Genomic DNA, 21,986 nt, shown 5'->3' with positions numbered 1-21,986 from the left:
TCTCTCTCTGTCAAATAAATAAATAAAATTTTTTAAAAAAAGATTAAGTTATTTTAGAGAGAGGGAAACTGTGCATGCACACAAGCTGGAGGAGGGACAGAGGGAGAGAATCTCAAGCAGACTCTCTGCTGAGCGCAAAGCTCAAAGCAGCACCAGATCTCGCTACCCATGAGATCATGACCTGAGCCGAGAATTCATGAAGTACCCTGCTTCTCACTAGAAAATATTTCTTCTCCTTTCAAAAGATTACCAACTTCCAAGAGTTGGGTATTTAACTGTCTGAGGCACCCAGGTGCCCCAGAATTAAATAGTCTTTAGTAAATCATTATTTATGTTAGTTATTATATGAGGGATACATGGAAGAAAAAACCCAATTGCTCAAGGTAGACTGTCAAGAGACACCCAAGTTAGTGAAGATGGACCCACAATACACAAGCACAGAGAAATATTTAGTATCAAGAATTGATGAATGCTATGAAGAAACTTCAAGCAGGATATGAGGCTACAGTGATGGGGGAGGGTATATACCCTTTCCGTTGAGGGTACTAAGAACAGACCTTTTTTTTTTAATAATTTTTTTTTAAAGATTTTATTTATTTATTTGACAGACAAGCAGGCAGAGAGGCAGGCAGAGAGAGAGAGAGAGAGAGAGAGGGAGGGAAGCACGCTCCCTGCTGAGCAGAGAGCCCGATGGTGGGCTCCATCCCAGGACTCTGAGATCATGACATGAGCCAAAGGCAGAGGCTTAAACCACTGAGCCACCCAGGCGCCCCTTAAGGACAGACCTTTCTAACAGTGTGACATTTTGAACTGAATGAAATGACAAGAGAAAGCCATGCAGATTATCAGAGGGATTATCAGCTCCTAGCTGAGGAAACAGCCCAAAGACCCCAAGATAAGAGCGTTCCTACTGTAGCTGTCTAAGGAACAATGAAAAATGTGTGTTTCATTCAGAGATAAAAAACTCAGGGCAAGGGGGAATCTGTGGTCATGTTCTACAAAAAATGAAAGAAAAACAAGCCCATGTCCTCTCATTTACCTCTTCATATTATGCAATATGTCCACACATATTAGCATACGGCTAGCACGCTGGTGAACAAACACTTACTACTGACCAAGCGAAAAGAGTACTGACTGCAATTGCAAAGGCCTAGACTGGCAAGGCCTACCTAGATGGGCCTGAGTAAAAGTTAGGAAGCTGATCGCAGCAGCCAGTCACATGAAGTCATCTAGCACACTGCTAAAATTGAAAACAGCAGTAGCAGCAACAAAGGATAAATATGTAACAAAGAATTAAGATTTTTTTGCTAAGCAAGTTTAGCAAAGGGGTAGGCAATTTTTTAAAAACAAAACTTGTAGTCTCATTTGAATTGATGGCCCAAAAGCAAAACAAAAACACCCTTATTGAAGTACCCTGCTTCTCAATGTAAAATATTTCTTCTCTTTTCAGAAGATTACCACCTTCAAGTCCTTGTTCACATATCACTAGTTCAATTAGTCTGCCCCCTCAACCCACCTTCAATTCCTCCTTACCCTGTTTTCTTTTTCCCCATCACCTCCAAATATACTAGATAATTTATAGTTTTATTTACTACTTATCATCTGTCTCATTCCACATACCCCAGTGAAATTACGGGACAGGGATTTTGGTTTTATTCACGGATGTATCCAAAACTCCCGAGTATTAAATATATGAGAGATGCTTGGTAAACATCTTGAAAATTCCCTTACCTTACTGCAACCATTCAATCTGATATAAACTCATATAACCAAACTTCTTCAAAATCTTTATGAAAGAATGTTGTAGGAAAATAATTCTAATTTTTGAAGTAATGAGAAAGTATAACCTAACACACATGTTAACTCCCAACCAAGAGACTCAACATTCTTCTTAAAAGTCTCCCATCACTAATGGCTCTGATTTCTTTTCATTTGTCAACTCTACTCAATTTTAAACTCCCACCCTTCTCAAAAGTTTTCCCTGAGACCCAGAATACCTCGTGATTAAGAGCAACATCTCTGAAGTCATACTTCATGGTTTAAATCCTGCCTCTGCCATTGACTAGCTGTGTGAACTTGAACAAGTTAACTGCTCTTTGCTTTAGTTTCCGTAAAATGGGCTAACAACAGTACGTATCTCACAGACTTGAGAATTAAACGAGGTAACCTAAGTATCAGAACAGTGCTTAGCACACGGTATGTATTCAATAAATGCTAGTCATTACCAACAGCTAACTTCAGTTAGTTGAATAGGTAGTTAGTTACCTACTCTTCCTCCTCAGAAACCTTAATCTCTGAGATTCTACTACTGTCTTCTATACAAATGTCTATTCAGACTCCCATATTCACCTTTCTGGTCTCATCAAATGAGGATAAATACTTTATTTTTAAGCAGAGATAAGAATGTCAAGAAGGCAAGGATGATAACACCATTAGCATCATATAGAAATGAAAATTACAGGCCTTTACCCCAAACCTACTAATTCAGAAATTCTGGGTGTAGGCCCAGCAACCTATGTTTCAACAAGCCTTACACGTGATCTGAAGGACTCTTAAAAATTGGACAACACTGATCTAGAGTATGATCATGTCCGGGAAGGGAATTACCAGACCTGTTTCTGCCTTAGGACATTTGTACGTGCTCTTTACTCAGATCTTACGGAAATGCTAATTTCATAAGCAGAAATTTTTTTTATTTGCTTGCCTGATCTCCTATCCTACACCAAGAATGGAAGCTGTACAAGAACAGACTTTGTCTTTTTTTCTTTTTTTAAGATTTTTTAATTTATTTACTTGTCAGAGAGAGAGCGCGCGCGCAGGCAGGCAGAGTGGCAGGCAGAAGCAGAGGGAGAAGCAGGCTCCCTGCTGAGCAAGGGGACCAATGCGGGACTCGATCCCAGGACCCTGGGATTATGACCCTTGATTATGACTGCAGAGATTGGTGCCACCATCAGGGACTTGAAGGATGCAAGGATGGTGCTTTCCACCATAGCCTCATTCATTTCTATTTGGCCTATGCAGGAGAGGGGTAGGTCTCGGAAAATGATAGCAGATTACCGTATATTTAACTGAGTAGTGAATCCGATTTTAGCTTCTGTAACCAGATACGGTTTCATTGCTTGAACAAATTATAACACATTCCCTAGTACCTGGTATGCAGCTATGGATCTGGAAAATTCCTTTCTCTCCATACCCACCCATAAGCAGTTTGCTTTCAGCTGGCAAAGCCACCAATACACCTTTACTGTCTTACCTCAGGGTCATGTTGACTCTCCACGCCTAATTCACAATTTAGTTCACAAAGATCTTGATCACCCTTCCCTTCCACAAGATCTCACACAGGCCTATTACATTGATAAATATTAATGCTGATTAGACATAATGAGCAAGAACTAGCAACTACTCTAGACTTATTGGTAGGACATTTGCATATCACAGAGTGGGAAATAAATCAGACTAAAATTCAGGGGCTTTCTACTTCAGTGAAATTCAGTGGTACAGGATATGTTGAGCTATCCTTACTAAGGGGAAGGATAGATAAGTTGTCTCTGACCTTTGTACAACCAAGAAAGACACATGAGATGTACCTAGCAGGACTTTTTGGGGTTTGGAGACAACATATTCCCCACTTGGGTGTGTTACTCTGGCCTATATACCAAGTAACCCGAAAAACTGTTAGTTCTGGGTGACAACAAAGGCTGTATAATAGGTCCTGGCTGCTGTGCCAGCTCTTCTGCCACTGGGGCCATAACGTTAAAAGATCCACCAGTCCTTGAAGTGTCAATGATAGACACGGATGATGTTTAACTACTCTTTTTTTGAAAAACCCACCCTGGGCCTCAATAGAAACTGAATGTTTAACCACGGGCCCCCAATTTACCACAAGACTCAAAATACCCATCATCAACTCGGTGTTATTTGATCCAACAAACTACAAAGATGGGCATGCACAGTAATACTCCATCATCAAATGGGAGTGGCATATACATGATTGGGCCCAACCTGGCCCTGAAGGCACAAGTTACATTAAGATATGGCCCAGGGGCACCTGGCTAGCTCAGTCCTGACAGCATGCTACTCTTTTTTTTTTTAAGATTTTATTTATTTATTTGACGGAGAGAGATCACAAGCAGGCAGAGAGGCAGGCAGAGAGAGAGGAGGAAGCAGGCTCCCTGCTGAGCAGAGAGCCTGATGCGGGGCTCGATTCCAGGACCCTGAGATCATGACCTGAGCCAAAGGCAGCGGCTTAACCACTGAGCCACCTAGGCGCCCCAGCATGCTACTCTTTATCTCAGATTTGTAGACTCAAGCCCCACGTTGTGTGCTGAGATCACTTAAAACTAAAATCTAAAAAAAAGGTGGCCCAAATGCCTATGGTCCCCATTCATGCTTCACTTTTTTCTCCCAACCTGTACCCTTAAAAGTACCCTTACAACCAGTTGACAGAGGAAGAAAAGACTGGGGCCTGGTTTACAAGTAGTCCCATGAGATCCGTAAAGACCACCTAATGTAGATAGCTGTAGCCCCAAAGCCCCTTCCTGGGATATCTTCAAAGGAGAGTGGTAAAGGGAAACCCTCCCAGTGAACAGGACATCAAGCAATGTACCTGGATGTCCATTTTGCTTGAAAAGAGAAATGGCCAGAAGAGCAATTATATACTGATTCATGTGCCACAGCCCATGATTTGGCTGGATGGCTGGGGGTCTGGTTGGAACATAACTGGAAAATTGGTGACAAAGAAAGGTATGTGGATACATGTCTGAATGGGCAAAAAAACCTAAAGATATTTGTTTTCCATGTGAATGCTTACTCTTACCAAAGTGTGACCTCAGCAGAGGACGGATAGAATGATCTGGTCTGTGGACAACAGAGAGCCTCCTTCCCCAGCTGCCCCTGGGCTAATGAACGAAGTGGTCGTGGTGGCAAAAATGGATGTCATGCAGGGGCTCTGCAACATGCACTACCCCACCCTAAGGCTGACTTGCTTATGGCCACTGCTGAGTACCCAATCTGCCAGCCAGATACCAACACTAAGCCCCTGATTAGGCACCATTTCCCAGGGTGATCAGATAGCTACCTGGTGATAGGCTGGCTACACTGAACAGCTTCCCTTATGGAAGGAGCAACAACTTTGTTCCTACTTGGGATAGTCTGGATATGGACTTCCCTGTTTTCAGTGATTCGGCCAAAACTTTATCATCTGTGGGCCAACACCTGATCCACCATTATGGTATTCCAAAACAGCATTGCTTTTGATCAAGGAATTCACTCCACAGCAACAGAAGTGTAACAGCAGGCCCATTTTTATGGAATTCACTCATCTTACCATGTTCCCCATCAACCTGAAGCAGCGGCTTGACAGAATGGTGGGATGGCCTTTTGAAGACTTTTTTTTTTAGTACCAGGTAGGTGGCAATACCTTGAGGGCTAGGACAAGGTTCTCCAGAAGGTTGTATATGCTCTGAATCAGCATCTGGTTGCCTGGGACTGTTTCTCTTATACCTAGGCTTCATGGGCCTGGGAATCAAGGGGTAGATTGGGACTGTCACTACTCATTAATATCCCTTATGAACCACTAGCCAAATTTCTTCCTGTTCCAGTGACTTTATGGTCTGCTGGCCTAGAGATCTAAGGTCCAACAGGAGGACTGCTTCATTAGGAGACCAATAATGATTCTACTGGACTCTTAAATTAGACTGCCATCTGGCTACTTTGAGCTCCTCATGCCACTGAACCAACAGGCAAAGAAGGATGTTACAGTGCTGGATTGGATGAATGATCCTGACTCTCAGGGGGAAACTGAAATACTCCACAATGGAAATGAGGGTGGGTATGTCTGGAATACAGGGCATCCCTTAAGGTGACTCTCAAGTATTACCACGCCCTGTCATTAAAGCAATGGAAAACCACAATTAAATCCAAGCAGGACTAATAATGGCACAGACCCTTTAGAAGTGAAGTTTGGGTCACGCTACCAGGTAAAGAACCACAACCAGCTGTGATACTTGCTGAAGGCCCACAGAATGGGTAGTGGAAGAGGCAGTTATAATACCAGCTATAAGCATGAAACCAGTTAAAGGAACAAGGACTGTAATGGTCTTGAGTAATTCCTCCTTATTTTGCTTATTTTTTTGCATATCTGTTTTATGCAGACATCTGTATATATACAGATATATATTTGTTTTATTTTCTCTTATTTCCTTATTATGTGACATAAGAGGTACCGATTTTCTAACACAGTACTTAAAGTATTGCTAATTTTACATCCTAATATTTAAGTTACGGAGTATCAAGGAGAAGAGTAGACATAACAGGACTTAATCCCCTCTCCTGGGGAAAGGATTGACATGTTCTCAATTGTACACAGAGAGTTGTATCAGGTTAGAAGAAATTATGATCTTGTTATCTTCCTTTGGAGATTAAGTACAGTTTAAAGAGATGCCTATAGGTATAGGGGAACCTGGGTAGTGCAGTCAGTTGAGCATCCGACACTTGGTTTCAGCTCAGGTCATGGCATTAGGGTTGTTGAGAACAAGCCCCACGTGGGGTTCCATGCTCAGCAGAGTCTGCTTAAGAGTCTCTCTCCCTCTGCCTTCTCCCTAAAGTAAATAAATCTTAAAAAAAAAAAAAAAGATGTCTATAGGTGTAAAGTTGATAAGGGATGGATGTCTGATGTTTCATTGTATTGTCACCTTCACTGGCCTCAGGATACCCAAATTAAGCACTGTTTTCGCCTCCTTTTCCCCCAAAAGGAATCCACCCCGTTCCCTGCCTCACTGAGCTGGGACATCTCATTTTCTCCTGCCCTCTAATTTACATCATGGGCTTCCCTTGTTCTTAAGCTTTAGGACTCAGATTGAATTACAGAACAGGCTTTCCTGGTCTCCAGACTGCAAAGAGCAGAGCATGGAACTTCTCAGCCTCCATAACTGTGTGAGCCAATTCCTCATAATAAATCATAGATAAATAGATAGATATCATAGTTATCATATATATATATCTCCATCCATCCCCATAAAAAATCATGTATTTCTCTGGAGAACCTTGACTAATACAACCTCCCTCCTATCTCACCTGATGAATTGCCTCTCATTTGGTGTCCTGTTCTCTCCCTCTGCCAATTCTAATGCATTATGTACTTAACTGTTAAAATAATCTTAATACAACACTTTTTTTTTTTTGCTCATATCACCATCATTATCCTTCCCAAAAACCTTTCAAAGCTTCCTATTGAGATGCAGAGGCTACACTCCATGGCATGTCATCAAAGCCCTCTAAAATCTAGCATTAACACACCGTAGTAGAGTGTTACCCTGATGACCTCCCCAGTGAAACACACCTTTGTGCAGTCTCTCCCCGATAACTCTGCACCGGGACCAGGACTACTCTGACCAGTAGACTGTGGCAAAAGTGAGGCTAAGCTAGTTCAAAGATCAGCCCTTAACTGGTCTAGCAGATTCCATTTCCTCCCTCTTTGTAACACTTGCTCGTAGAAGCTCACTCTTCATGCTATTCCCTTATTCCACTCCTGCAGCACGGACAGTAATTCAGATCAGTTGTGTGCAGTATACCTGGCAAATGCTTCCATGAACTCCTTGAACTTTGTATAATTTTTTCTTCTAAGTTTCCAAAGCATTTTTGTAACTCTTAAAAAGAAACATAGTAGTACATTTAATTCATTTGCTGAATGTTTAACAGGCTCTTACAATGTGCCAGACATTGTTCTAAGTGCTGACAACAAAGCTAATATTCTATATGCTAGTCTCTATACTACAGAACATGGATACCATTCTAAACACTTTCCTGAATTATCTCATTTAATTCTCAAGAATTCTAAAAAGTATCCTCATTTAATACAAGGAACCTCAGGCACAGAGAGAATAAGAAACTTATTTACAATCAGACTGCAAGTGGAATAGAAATATAATCCCCCAAATTCTGACTTCAGAGTTTACACTATCAACCCCTACTCTACATTGCCTTCTACAGATGTGAACAAGACAGACAGGATCCCAGTTCTCATGGAACATGCATTCTATCGTGGCAGTGGGAAGAGGAAAGAGTAGTGATAAAGAATATACATAAATCTACAAAATTACTTCAGAAAGTGATAATGCTAGCAAGAAAATAATGCTTTATGGTATGATGCACTGATGAGAAGTTACTCTAGATAGGGCAGTCAGAGAAGGTTTTTGTAAGGTTTCCCAGTAATATCTGGGATAAGACCTGGAGGTCCACAAGAAGAGGCAAAGCAAAGGCCTGTGAAGACAATACCAAATAAAGAGAAGAGCCAGTGCAAAAGTCCTAGGACACACATAATCTCAAACTTAGCATGTTTTAGGAACACACTTTATGTGTGTGCGGCTGAGGGACGGGAGAAGGAGGGGAATGATGAGGTTGGAGAATAAGTCGAGGCTCAGATCATGTAAGGCCTTGTAGGCCATGATAAAGATTTTGGATTTTCCTCTGAGCAACACTGGAAGGTTTTAAGCAGGGTAACGACATTACCTGATTTATATTTTGCAATGTTGACTGGCTGTTGCATATTTAATAAACTCTAGAAGGGCTAAAATAGAAGCAAGGAAAGTAACAGGAGGCAACTGCAATAGTCCACGTGGGAAATTATGGATATGGAGCTCAAACCTGCAGGATTTACTGAGGGGATGAATACTGGACAAAAGAAACGACCACAGATGGCGCCAATCTTTGGGACTGCCCTACTAAGCAAATGGTGGTATTATTTACTGAGGTCAGAGAAGGTTAAAGGTGGACCAGGTGGATTAAGGTGATAATCATATAATATGTTCTAAATATCTATCCAATATCCAACTGGAGAGGAGAAGGAGGCAGCTAGGCAGATATAAATGTAAAGAGATCAATTTGAAAGTTGTTTGATATAATTGGCAACTTCAGCTAGGGTGAGTGAGGAGAGAAGGAAAAACCAAAGAACTCCAAGCCCCGGGCACTCCCACATTCAGAAGCAGAGAGGCAGTCAGCCTTTATCCTGTTACTCCTCTGGATCACAAGTTCTTTGAATGGCAGAACGGTGTCTTTTTCATTCTTTTGGTACTCTACAGAATTTAGCTCAGTAACAGAAACTCAAAGATGCTCATTAAGTTCTAATGAACAACTACATGTCATTTGGTTTCTCAAGCTTTCACTACAGAAATATAATACTTGAGGATAAGGGGAACCGTGTCTCACATATTATGGGCCCTCAAATATTTGTTTAATGAATGGGGGGGGGGGGAAACGTGGACAGGTTTTGCTGGATACATTTTGGTATTCATTGTTCCAGAGAGCACAGCAAGGAAAGGTAGAAAGCAAGCAGCAGCTTAAGTCTTCAAACTATTTTTTTTTTCTAAACATTTTGTTTATTTGAGAGACAGTAAGCGAGCCAGAGAGCACAAGCAGAGGGAGTGGAAGAGTTCGGAGAAGCAGGCTTCACGCTGAGCAGAGAACCCAATGTGGGGCTTGATCCCAGGATCCTGGGATTATGACCTGAGCCAAAAGCAGACCCTTAACCAACTGAGCCACACAGGAGACCCATCTTCACATTTCTAATATCCATACCACTGCATAAAACAATACGGGGCAGAGGGTGGAAGGCAGTGGGGTTCTGACATGAGACACCTTAAGAAGTCAGGGTAAGAGGTGGGGAAAGGGTGAGTTACCTAGGTGGAGGTTAACAGCATGAACGAAAGTTTTAAGGTAGGAAGGGACTCAGAACAGCCCAACTATGGGAAGAATTAATTGAGGGAAGGAAAGAAAAGGTTCAAGATTATTTAGTTTGGAGCCTACTGCAGTGAAAAACCATGGTGGCTTGGGTCAGGGTGGAGCAGTAGAAACAAAGAAGTAGACAATTTCAAGATATACTGAAGAGATAAAAAAGCAGTAAGGCTTGGTGACTGAGCGAGCACACACAACTCCCAAGTTCTGACCTGAGCAACTAGGTGGGCAGAAGTGTGACTTACTGAGGCAGGCTTCCCTAGACAGGCAGAGGTGGAGCAGGTGTGGAGAGCATGAGCTCATCACTAAATGGCCGTTATATTCCCAAGTAAAATCTCAGAGAGGTATGTAATTAGGTGGTCAGAACATGTTTAGGCCTTAGACATATACATAGGCATCTCCAGAGATGACATTTAAAATCATAGGCATGGATGTAATTTTCCTTAGGAGAAAGCACAAGAAATTCTATCAATTCAAATCACTGGAAAAAATGAAAATATGTGGAGATCAGAAGAGTAAGAACTATTGAAGAACAGGGAAAAGCAGTGAGCCAGGAAGGTACAAGTAAAACCAGCAAAGTACACTGCTATGGAAGTGAAAGAAAACACATATCCATCGGGAAAAAATAGTCAAAATGACAAGAATATTGAAATAAGGGTACTGCTGACACCTGGTCAGCCATGAAATCTCATTTAACCTATAACATAGATTGTGTTTTCAGACTATTTTACTATGAAATAGTGCAGTGCAGTAATTAAATGTGCAGGCTCCAGATCTACAACATCCAGGTTTAAACCCTGGTTCCACTACTTATTAGCTAAATGGCTCTAACTATACTATACTTGATTATACTTGTAATTAGTATATACTTAATGTCTCTGTGCCTTAGTTTCCTCATTCATAAAAAGAAAGCAAAAATAATACCTACCTCAAAGAATTGTTAACATTAAGTGTGTGTGCGTGTGCATATACTCATCAATTAAAATAGTGGCTAGCACAAATTAGTTCAGTAAATGATAGCTTTTATTACTCACAACACTGCTTCTATGGGAAAATATTTTCTGAACAAAAGAAGTTTGTTTGAAATAACCTTTCACTAATTTGAGACTGTCTCTATTCCGCAGAAATTGTGATCTTACAAGGTCTTTTTCCAAAAGCCTTGAGGGAAACTAGACTTAAAACTCACTAAAAAAAGCCTTAATGTAGTAGCTTACCAGTTTGTTTTTGTTTTTCTTTTAAGAGAGAGAATGCACCTGGGTTGGGGGCGATGGGCGGAGGGAGAGAATCTTAAAACAGGCTACTTGCCCAGTTCAACTCAGGGCTTCATCTCATGATTCTGAGTTCATGACCTGAGCTGAAATCAGGAGTTGGAGGCTTAACCGACTGAGTCACCCAGGCGCCCCCGTAGTTGACCAGTTTTAGAGAAGCTACTAATTTTTTTGTTGTTTTTTGGAGGGGTACCTATCTCACTCATTACACATTCATACCATGATCAGAAAGAACTTATCTATTAGGAAATTTGAAAAACTGGCATGGAAAAAATGGACTATTTCAAGTGACAAAGTTACAAAAACAGATAAAAATCTACTTCAAATAAAGTATTATTTAGTCACTTTTTGGTGCATAGTCAAATACAAACACATCTATCATCACTATGATGAAACAGCCTCTCGATGCTCTGTGCAAGATATAAATAACAGGTAGAGAAAAGGAAGATCTGCAGCTTCCTGACGATCATCTTATTTCCAAAAGTATGCAAAGGTATTAATAGTATCTCAGACAGCCCCATCAAAAGTATCTCCAGCTGCATGGTGATAGGCAAAGATATGCCCATTCAGTCCCTAAAATTAACTCAGTCCCTAAAATTAACTGAGAAAAACACAAATAAATTTTTTATCCCTGAATTTCCTGTTGATTTAACGAGTACTATTTCAGAAATTTCCAGAAAACTCTGTACACCCTATGGTAAGATGCTGGGAGTTTCCCCTTAGCTCTTAATTTTTTAATTGTTAATACAACAGAAATACCTAATACCTGATGGAGCTAAAATACCAAAAAAGTATTAATTTCAAAGTAATGAGAAATTGTTTGTCATGTTCTTTCCCCATCAACTAATGAAAATACTCCATTTCAGGACCAAGCAAAGACACAAAGTAGGGACATGTCAGTAACAACAGAATGTCATTACCATCTGTTAGCTTCTGAATAGGTTACTGGAAACAAGGTGACAGACAGGCTAATTCTTTATGGATAAGTATCCATATCACATCATCACAACTAGTACTCATTTGCACCTTCAAGAAGAAACTGCCACAAAGGGGAACAAAAACATTCAACTGATATATGAATTATGAAAAAGCTTTCTAAAATGTTATAAAAATATGAATGGGCTTCTAAAAATGCAGAATACTTAAAGATTTACAGGCCATATTTCAGATTCAGTATTTTCTATACAACTGAAATGAAAGAGGACATTTCACAATTTGAAGAATAAAATGAGGTACAGTTAAGAAGTGTGTGTAGCCCTGTACAGATGGCCTGATCCTAACACAAGATGTTAACAAAGCAAGTTGGTGGGGGAGGGGGAAAGCCTGCATTTTCGATGCTAAAATTTAGTTAACTCCACCCCCAAAATACATATTTTTAAAGGGGGGGGGCTTAGCATTTAAGAATCAATAACTTCCAAAAAACAGAAAATAAACCTCTTTCAGATTACGTGTTCCAAATGAATCTACTTACTGTTTTCAAATGTGTTTGGGAAGTCATTCTTTGTTACTTTGATAAATAACATTTGGAAAATATGACAAGCAGATTTTAGTTTCTTGCCTCAGAAGTATTCTGCTAAAAGAAATAACAGAAATAACTAAGTAGAATTTGTTCCATTTACCTAATAAAATACTTTTTATTTAAAACATTGAAAGTGCTGCACAAATACCTATCATTATCGTTCACTAAAGAGAAAGCAATTTTAATTTGTAAATTATCGCACTCAATGCAAAAGCTATTTGAAAAACAAATCAGCACCAAAAAAAAAAAAAAAATTAATAATGGGAAAAGTGCCAAACATCTTTCATAAAACTCCTTAAAATATCTTAAGAGCATATAATACAAAGTTATGGCTATTTCTGAAAAGTTTCAGCAATTATTTAGCTCCAAATTGGCACATCGCATTCTTCTTCTTTTTTTTAATCACAGCTCTTTTAAACAAAGGATCTAAAATTTTCTGAGAAAGCTTATTTCCCTTTTCTTGAATCAAATTTTTCTCATTCTCTCTTAATCATCCCAAGGTATTAAGACAAAGACCAACTACTTTTCACACATTATTTTCCAAATCATAAAGGTGGAACTTTCACAAAAACAAAGAAGATAACCTAGAACTGTAATGTATAAAGTAAAAAGAAAAAAAAGTTCACTTCTGTCGTGACAATAGTGAAGAAATCTGATGAGATCATAAAGCCACGAAGCTTCCTGTTGGTAGCTGAGGATGAAGTCATTAGCAACCCAGGATTCCCTGGTCCTTGTAATCAGAAGCTGCACCTACCAGATTCTGCATTGTTCGGCAGAGGTGGCTTTAAAACACCCCGCTCCCGAATCGTCCAAAGCAGACCACGCCTTCCAGTTACCATTCAAATGGACCATTTCACAGTGTGGCACTACTACACATTTCCCGCGAGCTTAAATATCTTGTTAAGAGTCAACATTTTAGATTCCCTTGGTCATGATGGAGCAAAGATGAACTCTTGAACCCCGCGCTACATAATGAACCCGGGTTTCAGAAGCCGAGATGGAGAAGCATGCTTCTGTTCTTCAACCTTTACGGCCTTCACTGACCAGCCCCCCTCCAATATCTTCCCAATTCTTAGTCACCCCAAGACATAGAAGGCAAAAAAAGATTCCTTACTTCCTGCTGTTGTTAAAAGGGGAGGAAACCCAAGAGTAACTTTGAACGCGTGGAAGAGAAATAGCTTAATCTTGGCCACCACTGCAAACATATGTCACCCAGCTCCGTCGCAGCTTTCGCGCCCCTCCAGGCCCCCCTCCCGGGCCCCACGCCCCAGGGGTTCTCCCGCAGCCCAGCCCTCCCGGGTCCCCCCCAATGCCAGGGACGCGGCTCGGCGCCTCTTCCTCTCGCGCCTCCCCCACCCTCACATTGCCGGGGTCCCCAAGACCACATTGTCCGTTCTAGTACAATGGAATGTCACTGCCCGGAACTCCTCAGGGGCCCCCCTCAGCCCCCCGAAGCCAGTCCCCGGTCTCCCTGGTCGCCCAGTTCAGGCACGAACCCAAACTTCACCATGTGAGAGAGCCCGAGACCCGCGAGGTGACGGAGACCCACGACTCCCGCCTAGCCCTCCCTTTGACTCACCGTCCCCTACCAGCCCTAAGCGCGAATCCCGCACGGGGCGCCCCCACCCACCCCAAGACCACCTCATAGGAGTCATCATCCGCCTCTCCCAGCGCGGGCAAGGGCGAGAAGAGCGGAGGGCTCCCCGCCCGGCCCGGACCCCTGGGCGGCGCTGCACAGGGGCGAAGGCCCCAAACGCATCCCCGGCCTTTCCTGGCCCACGACGACCCCGCCGCCCACCCTCCCTACCTGGCCTTGAGGCTGGGGCTGCTGCCGCTGCTGCAGCTGCTGCTGGCGGCGGCGGTGGCCGCCGCGGCTCGGGGTTCGTAGGCCCAGGCGGGGGCGGGGGGTGGTGCGGCGGCGCTGGCGGTGGCGGGGGCGGCGGGGGGCGCGGGCGGCGGCGGCGGGTCGGCGAAGCCGGAGGTCGCGTAGTTCCTGTCCATCGTGGGGGTTGCGTAGGGAGGGCGGGCTGCAGTGGGGGCTCCTCTAGGGCCCAGTGTATGGGGGGCGGGAGGGGAGGGAGGGGGCGGGGGGAGGAAGAGGAGGAGGAGGCGGCGGCGGAGGGAGCTGCCCCCTCACATGGCCCCGGCGGGCGGACGGGCGGAGGGCGCGCTGGCCGGTCTCTGCCGGGGGAACCCGGGCCGCGGCGCGCGGCGAGGCCCCAGCCGGGCGGTCAGGGAAGCGGCGGCATCCGCGGCCGGGACTCACGGCGGCGGCGGCCGCTTCGCCCCATGTTGGTGGATTTCCCAGGATGCACCTCCCGCCCCCCCTCCGCCCCGCGGCCTCGCCCCGCCTCCCCTCGGCGCCCCGCGCTCGCGGCTCGCGGGCCAGGCGGGCGGCCCGCGAGGCCTCCTCCGCCGCCGCCGCCGGCCGCCTCTCCCAGGCCAGCGGGGCGGAGAAGGCTCGAGGCCTGCCCGCCCGGCCGGCTCCGGGAGTCCTGAGCGGGGCCCGCCGGCGGCAGCCAACGGGCGGCGGACTTCCCGCCCTCGGCTGCTCCGCGGGGAGCTGTCCACGCTCGCCGCGCCCCGCGTGGGAAGGGGCCGCGCCCGCAGTCCGCCCCGCGGGCGGGAGGGGAAATGGAGCGGAAACCCAGCCTAGGTGCTGCGAAGGGGGAGGCTTGTCAACGCTTTGCCTGGAGTTCGTTATTTGACCCTTCGAGTTATTTTGAGTGTCTCAAATACTCCGTTCCCACATCGCGATTTCTTTCTCTGAGCCCGGTCCCAAACCAGAAACAGCTGAGCGGGCTGTTTCACAGTCGGTTTACTCCCTTCCTGCACAAAGCTTGCTGCGCTAGAGGACCCTTTTCCTGTTGTGAGGGGAGATTTATATTCAAAGAGATTCAAATTCAAACGTATTATTTTCCAATCCTCGTTGAAAGGACCTTTCCCAGGGGCTCTTATTAAGTGTCCCCACCCCCACCTTGGGAATTTTCTCATTCTGGATTTCAGAATCTTCTATCCGAAGGTAAATACTGCCTCTTCATTGATTAATCCAACTACCATCTGGATGACTTTAATTACAAGACATTCAAACTCACTATGCACACTTTGTGTTGGAGATTTTCGTCTGAGACTTGGGACTTAAGCAGGACTTTACCCAAACATTTCCCGTGTGACCTCCACGCATTTTAGCGGGGGTTAATTTAGTGATTATTTTGAGGATCTTCTGTTGTATATCAGAGCTGCGTTTCTTCTATAATCATGAGTAGTGAAACCTAGGGTTCATGGAAATCATCGTTTGGTCCGTAAGGCATAAAGTAAAAGTTAAACAGGAAAGTTTATATTTATTGATCATCCCCCTTAAAAAAATCAATACTGGTTTAACAGCTATTATGTGCTTAGCACAGAAATCTGCCCCTCAAGATAAGCTTAAAAACGTTTAAACAAACCAGACAGGCATAGTAGAAGACCTAATAAATTTGATACATTATCCCTGATCACCATTTTAAAAGCCAGTTTAAATTTCGGTAATACCTGATACTGAATCTGCTCTTCCGTACGAGATTATTTTTGTTCTGGGAGATTCTGTTTTCCTCCTGGCGCCAACATCCTTTTGTTCCTATTCCTTCCTTTTTGTAAGTCTTTCGGCACCTGTGATGCTTAAGAGTCTGGTCCCCGGGTGGGGAAGCGAGGAAGTAAGTAGTCGTTATTTACAAATGAATTCAAACGTGTAGACCCAAGTGATCTTGCCAATTTTATGCTAATTTCAGTATGCATTTACCCTGGATATCTTTGAAAAGTAGTTTTCCTTGGGGAAGGAATTTGCCAGATAATTTGAGATCCTGCGGGGAGAAGTAAGCGTAAATCTCCCTTGCAAACTTTATTTTTCTTACTGCAGACTGGAAATCTGTAATCTAAATAAATAGTTTTCACTACTAACTATTACACTTGTACGTATTTTTGTGAGCACTAAAGTTTAGTCTTTACAGAAAGTATAGAAAGTGGAGTGTCAGGCTATAAATGTTTTATGGCCCTTCGTTGGAGTTACCCACAACTGGTACTCAGAGTGAATTATGCAGGCAATACCAAACAAGTGGCAATAAAGCCTTTATAGTCCCTCACACCATAATGTAGTGTATTTATGTCACATAAATCAGAGAAAAGATATTAAGGGAAATTTTGGGTGAGTATTTAAAAAATAATATTACTCTGTCACCATGTGCCATGTTCCTTTGCCCGCTATTTCTATCTCAGTTCTCAAATTGGGGACAAGTTTTGAAAATCGATGGCATCAAAGGCAGTTTGATTGCAAGATGAATTGAAATCTTACACTTTAAGAAGGAGTCTTCTTGTCCTCACCTCCGTCTTCACTTCCTTCTGAGTTTATTACCCAGGAGTTAGTAATGCCTCAGAATATATCCATGAACCGTCTCCGCACATTACCCGGCTTTCCTCCCATCCCACTAGAAAATCACCAAGTATTTCAACTGGTAGGAAGCTTGGAGTTAGATGAGTAGTTCATCACCCTTATTTTGTTGAGGAAACGGAAGCCCAGTGTTCAGCAACTTGCTTTAAGGTGACAGAGGCTATCAGTTGGAGGAAGGATCAGTGGAACCCCATCTCCACTGAGGCAACCTTATTTGTTTGTTGGGAATGGCAGAATTTGGGCTTGCCTGGCTGGAAATGTAGTCAATAAGTTCATATACTCCAGTGTTACCAAGAGACCAGCTACTAATTGGAAAGATTCAAGAAGGCCAAATTATGGGGGGCGTTGTTTTTTTTTTTTTTTTAATTTTTATTTATTTATTTGAGAGAGAGAGAGAGCTTGCAAGCACATGGGGTAGAGGCAGAGAGAGAGGAAGCAGACTCCCTGCTAAGATTGACACAGGACTCAATCCCAGGACCCTGGGATCATGACCTGAGCTTAAGCCAGACACCTACATGACTGAGCCACCCAGGTGACCCCAAGTTTGTGGTTTTACTGAGAATATCAGGAGTATGTTTGTGGGAAGTGGGTTGAGGAGGGGAGGGGGCTTAGTTAGTTTTCCATGTTTCCTTTCTCTTCCAGTGTTGAGAACTATAAGCCCCGTCTTTGCCAGGGCAGCCGTGATTTCAGTCCCGTAAGTCAGCATCAGAAATTAAAACATCAGAAATGCAGTTAAGTCCCACTATGATTTTTCTCTCTCTCAGGGGCTTGACCCTATCACAGTCATCTTTTACCAATCCCCATTGTCTGTCATTCCACCCAGGGAAACAGCTATGGAGTCAGAAGAGCCTGCTTCTTTGGAAGCCACAGCCTCACTCAGGTGTCACTGAAAGACGGTGATGAGGCACATTCCTCCTGGTGAGCAGAACTTCAAGAAGCATATTCGATCATCAAATTTTGTATGTGTAGAAAGTGGTCTGAGCTGTGGATGTGGATGGACTCAGGTTCTGGTGAATGACTTAGCTGATCAGGAGTCTGGAAGAATGAAGGTTGAATGATTGGAGACCAGGAGTTCTGGAGATGAAGAAAGATAGTGGTGCAGCCTGATTACGAAGTCTTTCATTGAGTGTATCTTTTATCTCCTTGCATAGATTACGGGAAATTTAAACCACCTTCTGCAGATGATAGCTTTCTCAGCAGAATAACCAATAATAGGGACACCTGCCTGGCTGAGTCGGTAGAGCATGCGACTCTTGATTTCAGGGTTGTGAGTTTGAGCCCCACGTTGGGTGTAGAGATTAGTTAAAAATAAAATCTATGAGGTGCCTGGGTGGCTCAGTTGGTTAAGCTAAAGGTAGCTTTAGCTCAGGTCATGATCTCAGGGTCTTAGGATTGAGCCCGACGTCATCTGGCTTCCTGATCATCCAGGAGTCGGCTTTTCCCTCTCCTTCTGCCGCCCCCCACCCTGCTCGTTCTCTCTCTCTCCCTCTCTCAAATAAATTAAATAGAATCTTAAAAAAATTTTTTAAATCTTTAGAAAAAAGAATAACCAATAAATATCGAATATATGTGTCCTACGTTCTGTGCTTTGGGCTTTCCATGGATTATCTCATTTAATCCTCAAAATATCCTTAACATGCGGTATTGGCTTTTATTATTTCCATTTTATAGGAAATTGAGGTGTAGTGAAGTTAAGTAAGTCCCCAAAGCATGCAAGCCCCTACAAATTGATGATGGTGCAAGGGAAGGCCAATATGTTTGACTCCAAAACTTAATAAGGTTGGTAAAGAGCTCCTGCCAGGTTTCTCCACTGAAGAGTTAACTCTATTTTCCTTTATAATTAATGCATATTTTGTGGGTACTTTAAGACCATGTAAATTCCTGAGGCCTCATTTTTTCACCACTGATTTTAGAATCTGTATTAGTTTCCTGTGGCTGCTGCAACAAATTATCACAAACTAAGTGGCTTCAAACAATAGAAATTCATTGCCTCACAATTTGAAATCAGAAATCAAGATGTCTACAGGGCTGTGTGCTCCCTGGGAAGGCTCTAGGAGAGAACCCTTCCTCCAGCTTCCGGCCCTTTTCCTTGGTTTGTGGTCACAGCTCTCCAATCTCTGCCTCAGTCTTTATAAGGCCTTCTCTGTACATCTGTCTTCTTTTAGGTTTTTGGGTTTTGTTTTTTGGCTTTTTTTTTTTTTTTTAGTAATCTCTACATCCAGTGTGGGGCTCGAAGTGTGCCCTGGAGAGCAAGAGCCTCATGCTCTTCTGATCGAGCCAGCCAGGCACCATTTCTCTTATGTCTTTTATAAAAGCACCTGTCGTTGGATTGGTGGCCCAGTTGGGTAATCCAGGATGATGTCATCTCAAGATCCTTAATTATATCTATAAAGATGCTTTTATCAAATAAGGTCACATTCACATGTTCTGAGGATTAGGACATGGACACATTTTTGAGGGGCCACCAATCAACTCACTGAGGCATCCCCTAATTATTCTTGTTTGAAACAACTGTTATTATGGTTACCAAGTAATAATTTTCCTAACTCCATGATTTATTCTTTTTTTTTTTAAGTTTTTATTTAATTATTTGACAGAGATCACAAGTAGGCAGAGAGTCAGGCAGAGAGAGAGAGGTGGGAGCATGCTGTCCGATGAGCAAAGAGCCCGACGTGGGGCTTGATCCCAGAACCCTGGGATCATGACCTGAGCTGAAGGCGAGGCTTTAACCCACTGAGCCACCGAGGCACCCCTCCATAATTCATTCCTTAATCATTAGTTTCTATTCTTCTACTGGAAGGAATTTTCCCTTTATCTATCTATCTATCTATCTATCTATCTATCTATCTCAGTACAGACTCATGATTTCTTACTTTAGTCAATGGATTTGTGCAGTAAAGGATTAACAAAGCAGGTCCATGCTGTCCAAACACTGTACAGAGCAAAGAAAGATTTGGCCCTTGCCAGGCTCCAGAGCAATAACTTTTAAGCACTTGGAAAATCCTCCTAAGAGTATCTTTGTTTAGGGATGTGTAGATGGCTCAGTTGAGTTAAGTGGCTGCCTTCGGCTTAGGTCATGATCTCAGGGTTCTGGGATCGAGTCATGCAGTGGGCTTTTTGCTCCATGGGGAGCCTGCTTCTTCCTCTGCTGTCTCTGCTTGTGCTTTCTCTTTCTCTCTCTGACAAATAAATAAAATCTTAAAAAAAAAAAAAAAGTATCTTCATTTACCTGAGGCCTTGGGCTGTACAAGATATGCTAATGATGTGACTTACAGTTGAGTCTTCAGACCACGCAGTATTAGTTTGACCTCTGGAGGGACTGGAAAATTAAGGTCAGCCACCGGGGCAGTTAGCCATGCTTATATGACCTGCTCTCAATAAAAACCCTGTACACCAAGGCTCAGATGAGCTTCCCTGGTTGACAGTACAGGACTCCACTGGGCAGGACACTGCAAACTTGTACCTGGTCTCCCTTATACCCTGCACTAGGTGCCTTTTACCATTGCTGATTTTAATCTGTATCCTTTCACTATAATAAACTCTAACCATCAGTATAACAACTTCCCTAACTTCTGAGTTCTTTGTAATAAATCATTGAACATGAGGGTGTTCTTGGTGAAGTTATAACCTGTTACCATATTTATTTATTTATTTATTATTTTTGAAAGTGTTTCAGTGTCTTTTTAAAAATTTTATTTTTTTTTTATTAACATATAATGTATTATTAGCCCCAGGGGTACAGGTCTGTGGATCGTCAGGTTTACACACCTCACAGCTCTCGCCATAGCACAAACCTTTCCCAGTGTCCATAACCCAAGCACCCTGTCCCTATCCCTCTACCCCCCACAACCCTCAGTTTTTTTTTGTGAGATTAAGATGTTACCATGTTTATTTAAAACACAGGATTTATAATCTCTTTCCATACTTATTTATTTTTCATATGAAGGTGGCCTTGGGGGTCCTTGAACACATGATTAGAATCTATTACCATATTTATTTTTATAATGAAATAATCACATACTTGACGTAATACCCAAACATTTAATTACTTTAGTATACTTCCTCACATTAAGGACCCATGAGAAAATTTTAAGCTGGGAATGACATGATCAAAACCATGGAAAACACTCCCTTTCCCTTCCTAATGTCCCACTCTGGTCTACATCTTCAGGCTAGATGGAACACTGGTTCCATCACAACACAAGAAGCACAGTCCCTTCACAGATTTACATGCAAACACACACCCGCTACCACCACCACCACCAACAACAACAACAAGAAAAGAAAAAAACATGTCACTACTTAGGACAGTCCCACTACCCTCCTATTGTCCTAGTTGTTTGCAAATACAACTTGAGGCACCTACTTTCCAGGGATTTTGCTGCTGAAGAACTGAATTTCAACCAACAGTGGTAGAGCATGTATTCTCAAGTCTCCAGATTCTTCAGCTAGAGCCTAAGCATGAAACACTAAAGCACACTCTGCCTGAGCAGAAAACCACCTGCAAAATTGCTTTATACACTCTTCCTTCTCTTGTTACTACTCTGTTCCCTTGGTCCCAAAGCCCTAGATATAGTGGTGGTAAAGGAAGATTATTGGGAGTGGTTTAGACGTCACCAAATCATCATGCCTGTTAATGTTAGTATATAGATACTAATCACTAGCCGGTCATTACTTGGTATGAGGTTTAATTTTGTCATATGAAATTTTTCAGTTACTTAAAATTCAGATATGGTAGGCTCAAATATCTTGTGGAAGTCCAAAGCCTCTCCCAAATTTCTGCGAATTCTGAGGAAACTTACAATCTCTTGCTCAACATGTCTTCAAGTTTCTTCTGCTTCCATTGACTGACTGCTCTGTTCAAGGTAAAAACTGAAAAAGTCTCTTCATAGTTACACTAGCACGTATGTACACACACACAAATCCACTCATGGGAACATTTATGAAAGAAAGTAAGCACTGGATTATTCATGATATCAATTTTACATTTCTGTTATTTATGTGTATGTACTCATTTTTCCACTGCTCACGTAATATGGCTGCTTGC

The 21,986-nt window shown here is 42.8% G+C and overlaps 1 protein-coding gene across 3 annotated transcripts in view; it reads right to left on the bottom strand.

Moving 5' to 3' along the window:
* Positions 1-14,725, bottom strand: part of QSER1 (glutamine and serine rich 1) — a 77,804-nt gene extending 63,079 nt beyond the window's left edge. The window contains exons 1-2 of one of the 3 annotated variants that reach the window (XM_059139003.1): positions 14,324-14,428; positions 12,469-12,570 (exon numbers count right to left, since the gene is read on the bottom strand). Coding sequence is in view for 1 of the 3 variants with exons in the window: in XM_059138994.1 (XP_058994977.1) it covers positions 14,324-14,517 (194 nt within the window). In the remaining 2 variants the exon portion in view is untranslated. Of the gene's footprint in view, positions 1-12,468; positions 12,571-14,323 lie in introns of all 3 variants that reach the window. The other 2 variants (XM_059139010.1, XM_059138994.1) reach the window with 2 other exon arrangements.
* Between the last annotated feature and the right edge of the window lie 7,261 nt (positions 14,726-21,986).

This window comes from Mustela lutreola, chromosome 1 (genome assembly GCF_030435805.1).
Source record: "Mustela lutreola isolate mMusLut2 chromosome 1, mMusLut2.pri, whole genome shotgun sequence".
NCBI lineage: Eukaryota > Metazoa > Chordata > Mammalia > Carnivora > Mustelidae > Mustela > Mustela lutreola.
Note: the sequence above shows the minus strand (reverse complement) of the source record. Positions and strands in the feature narration are given on the sequence as shown.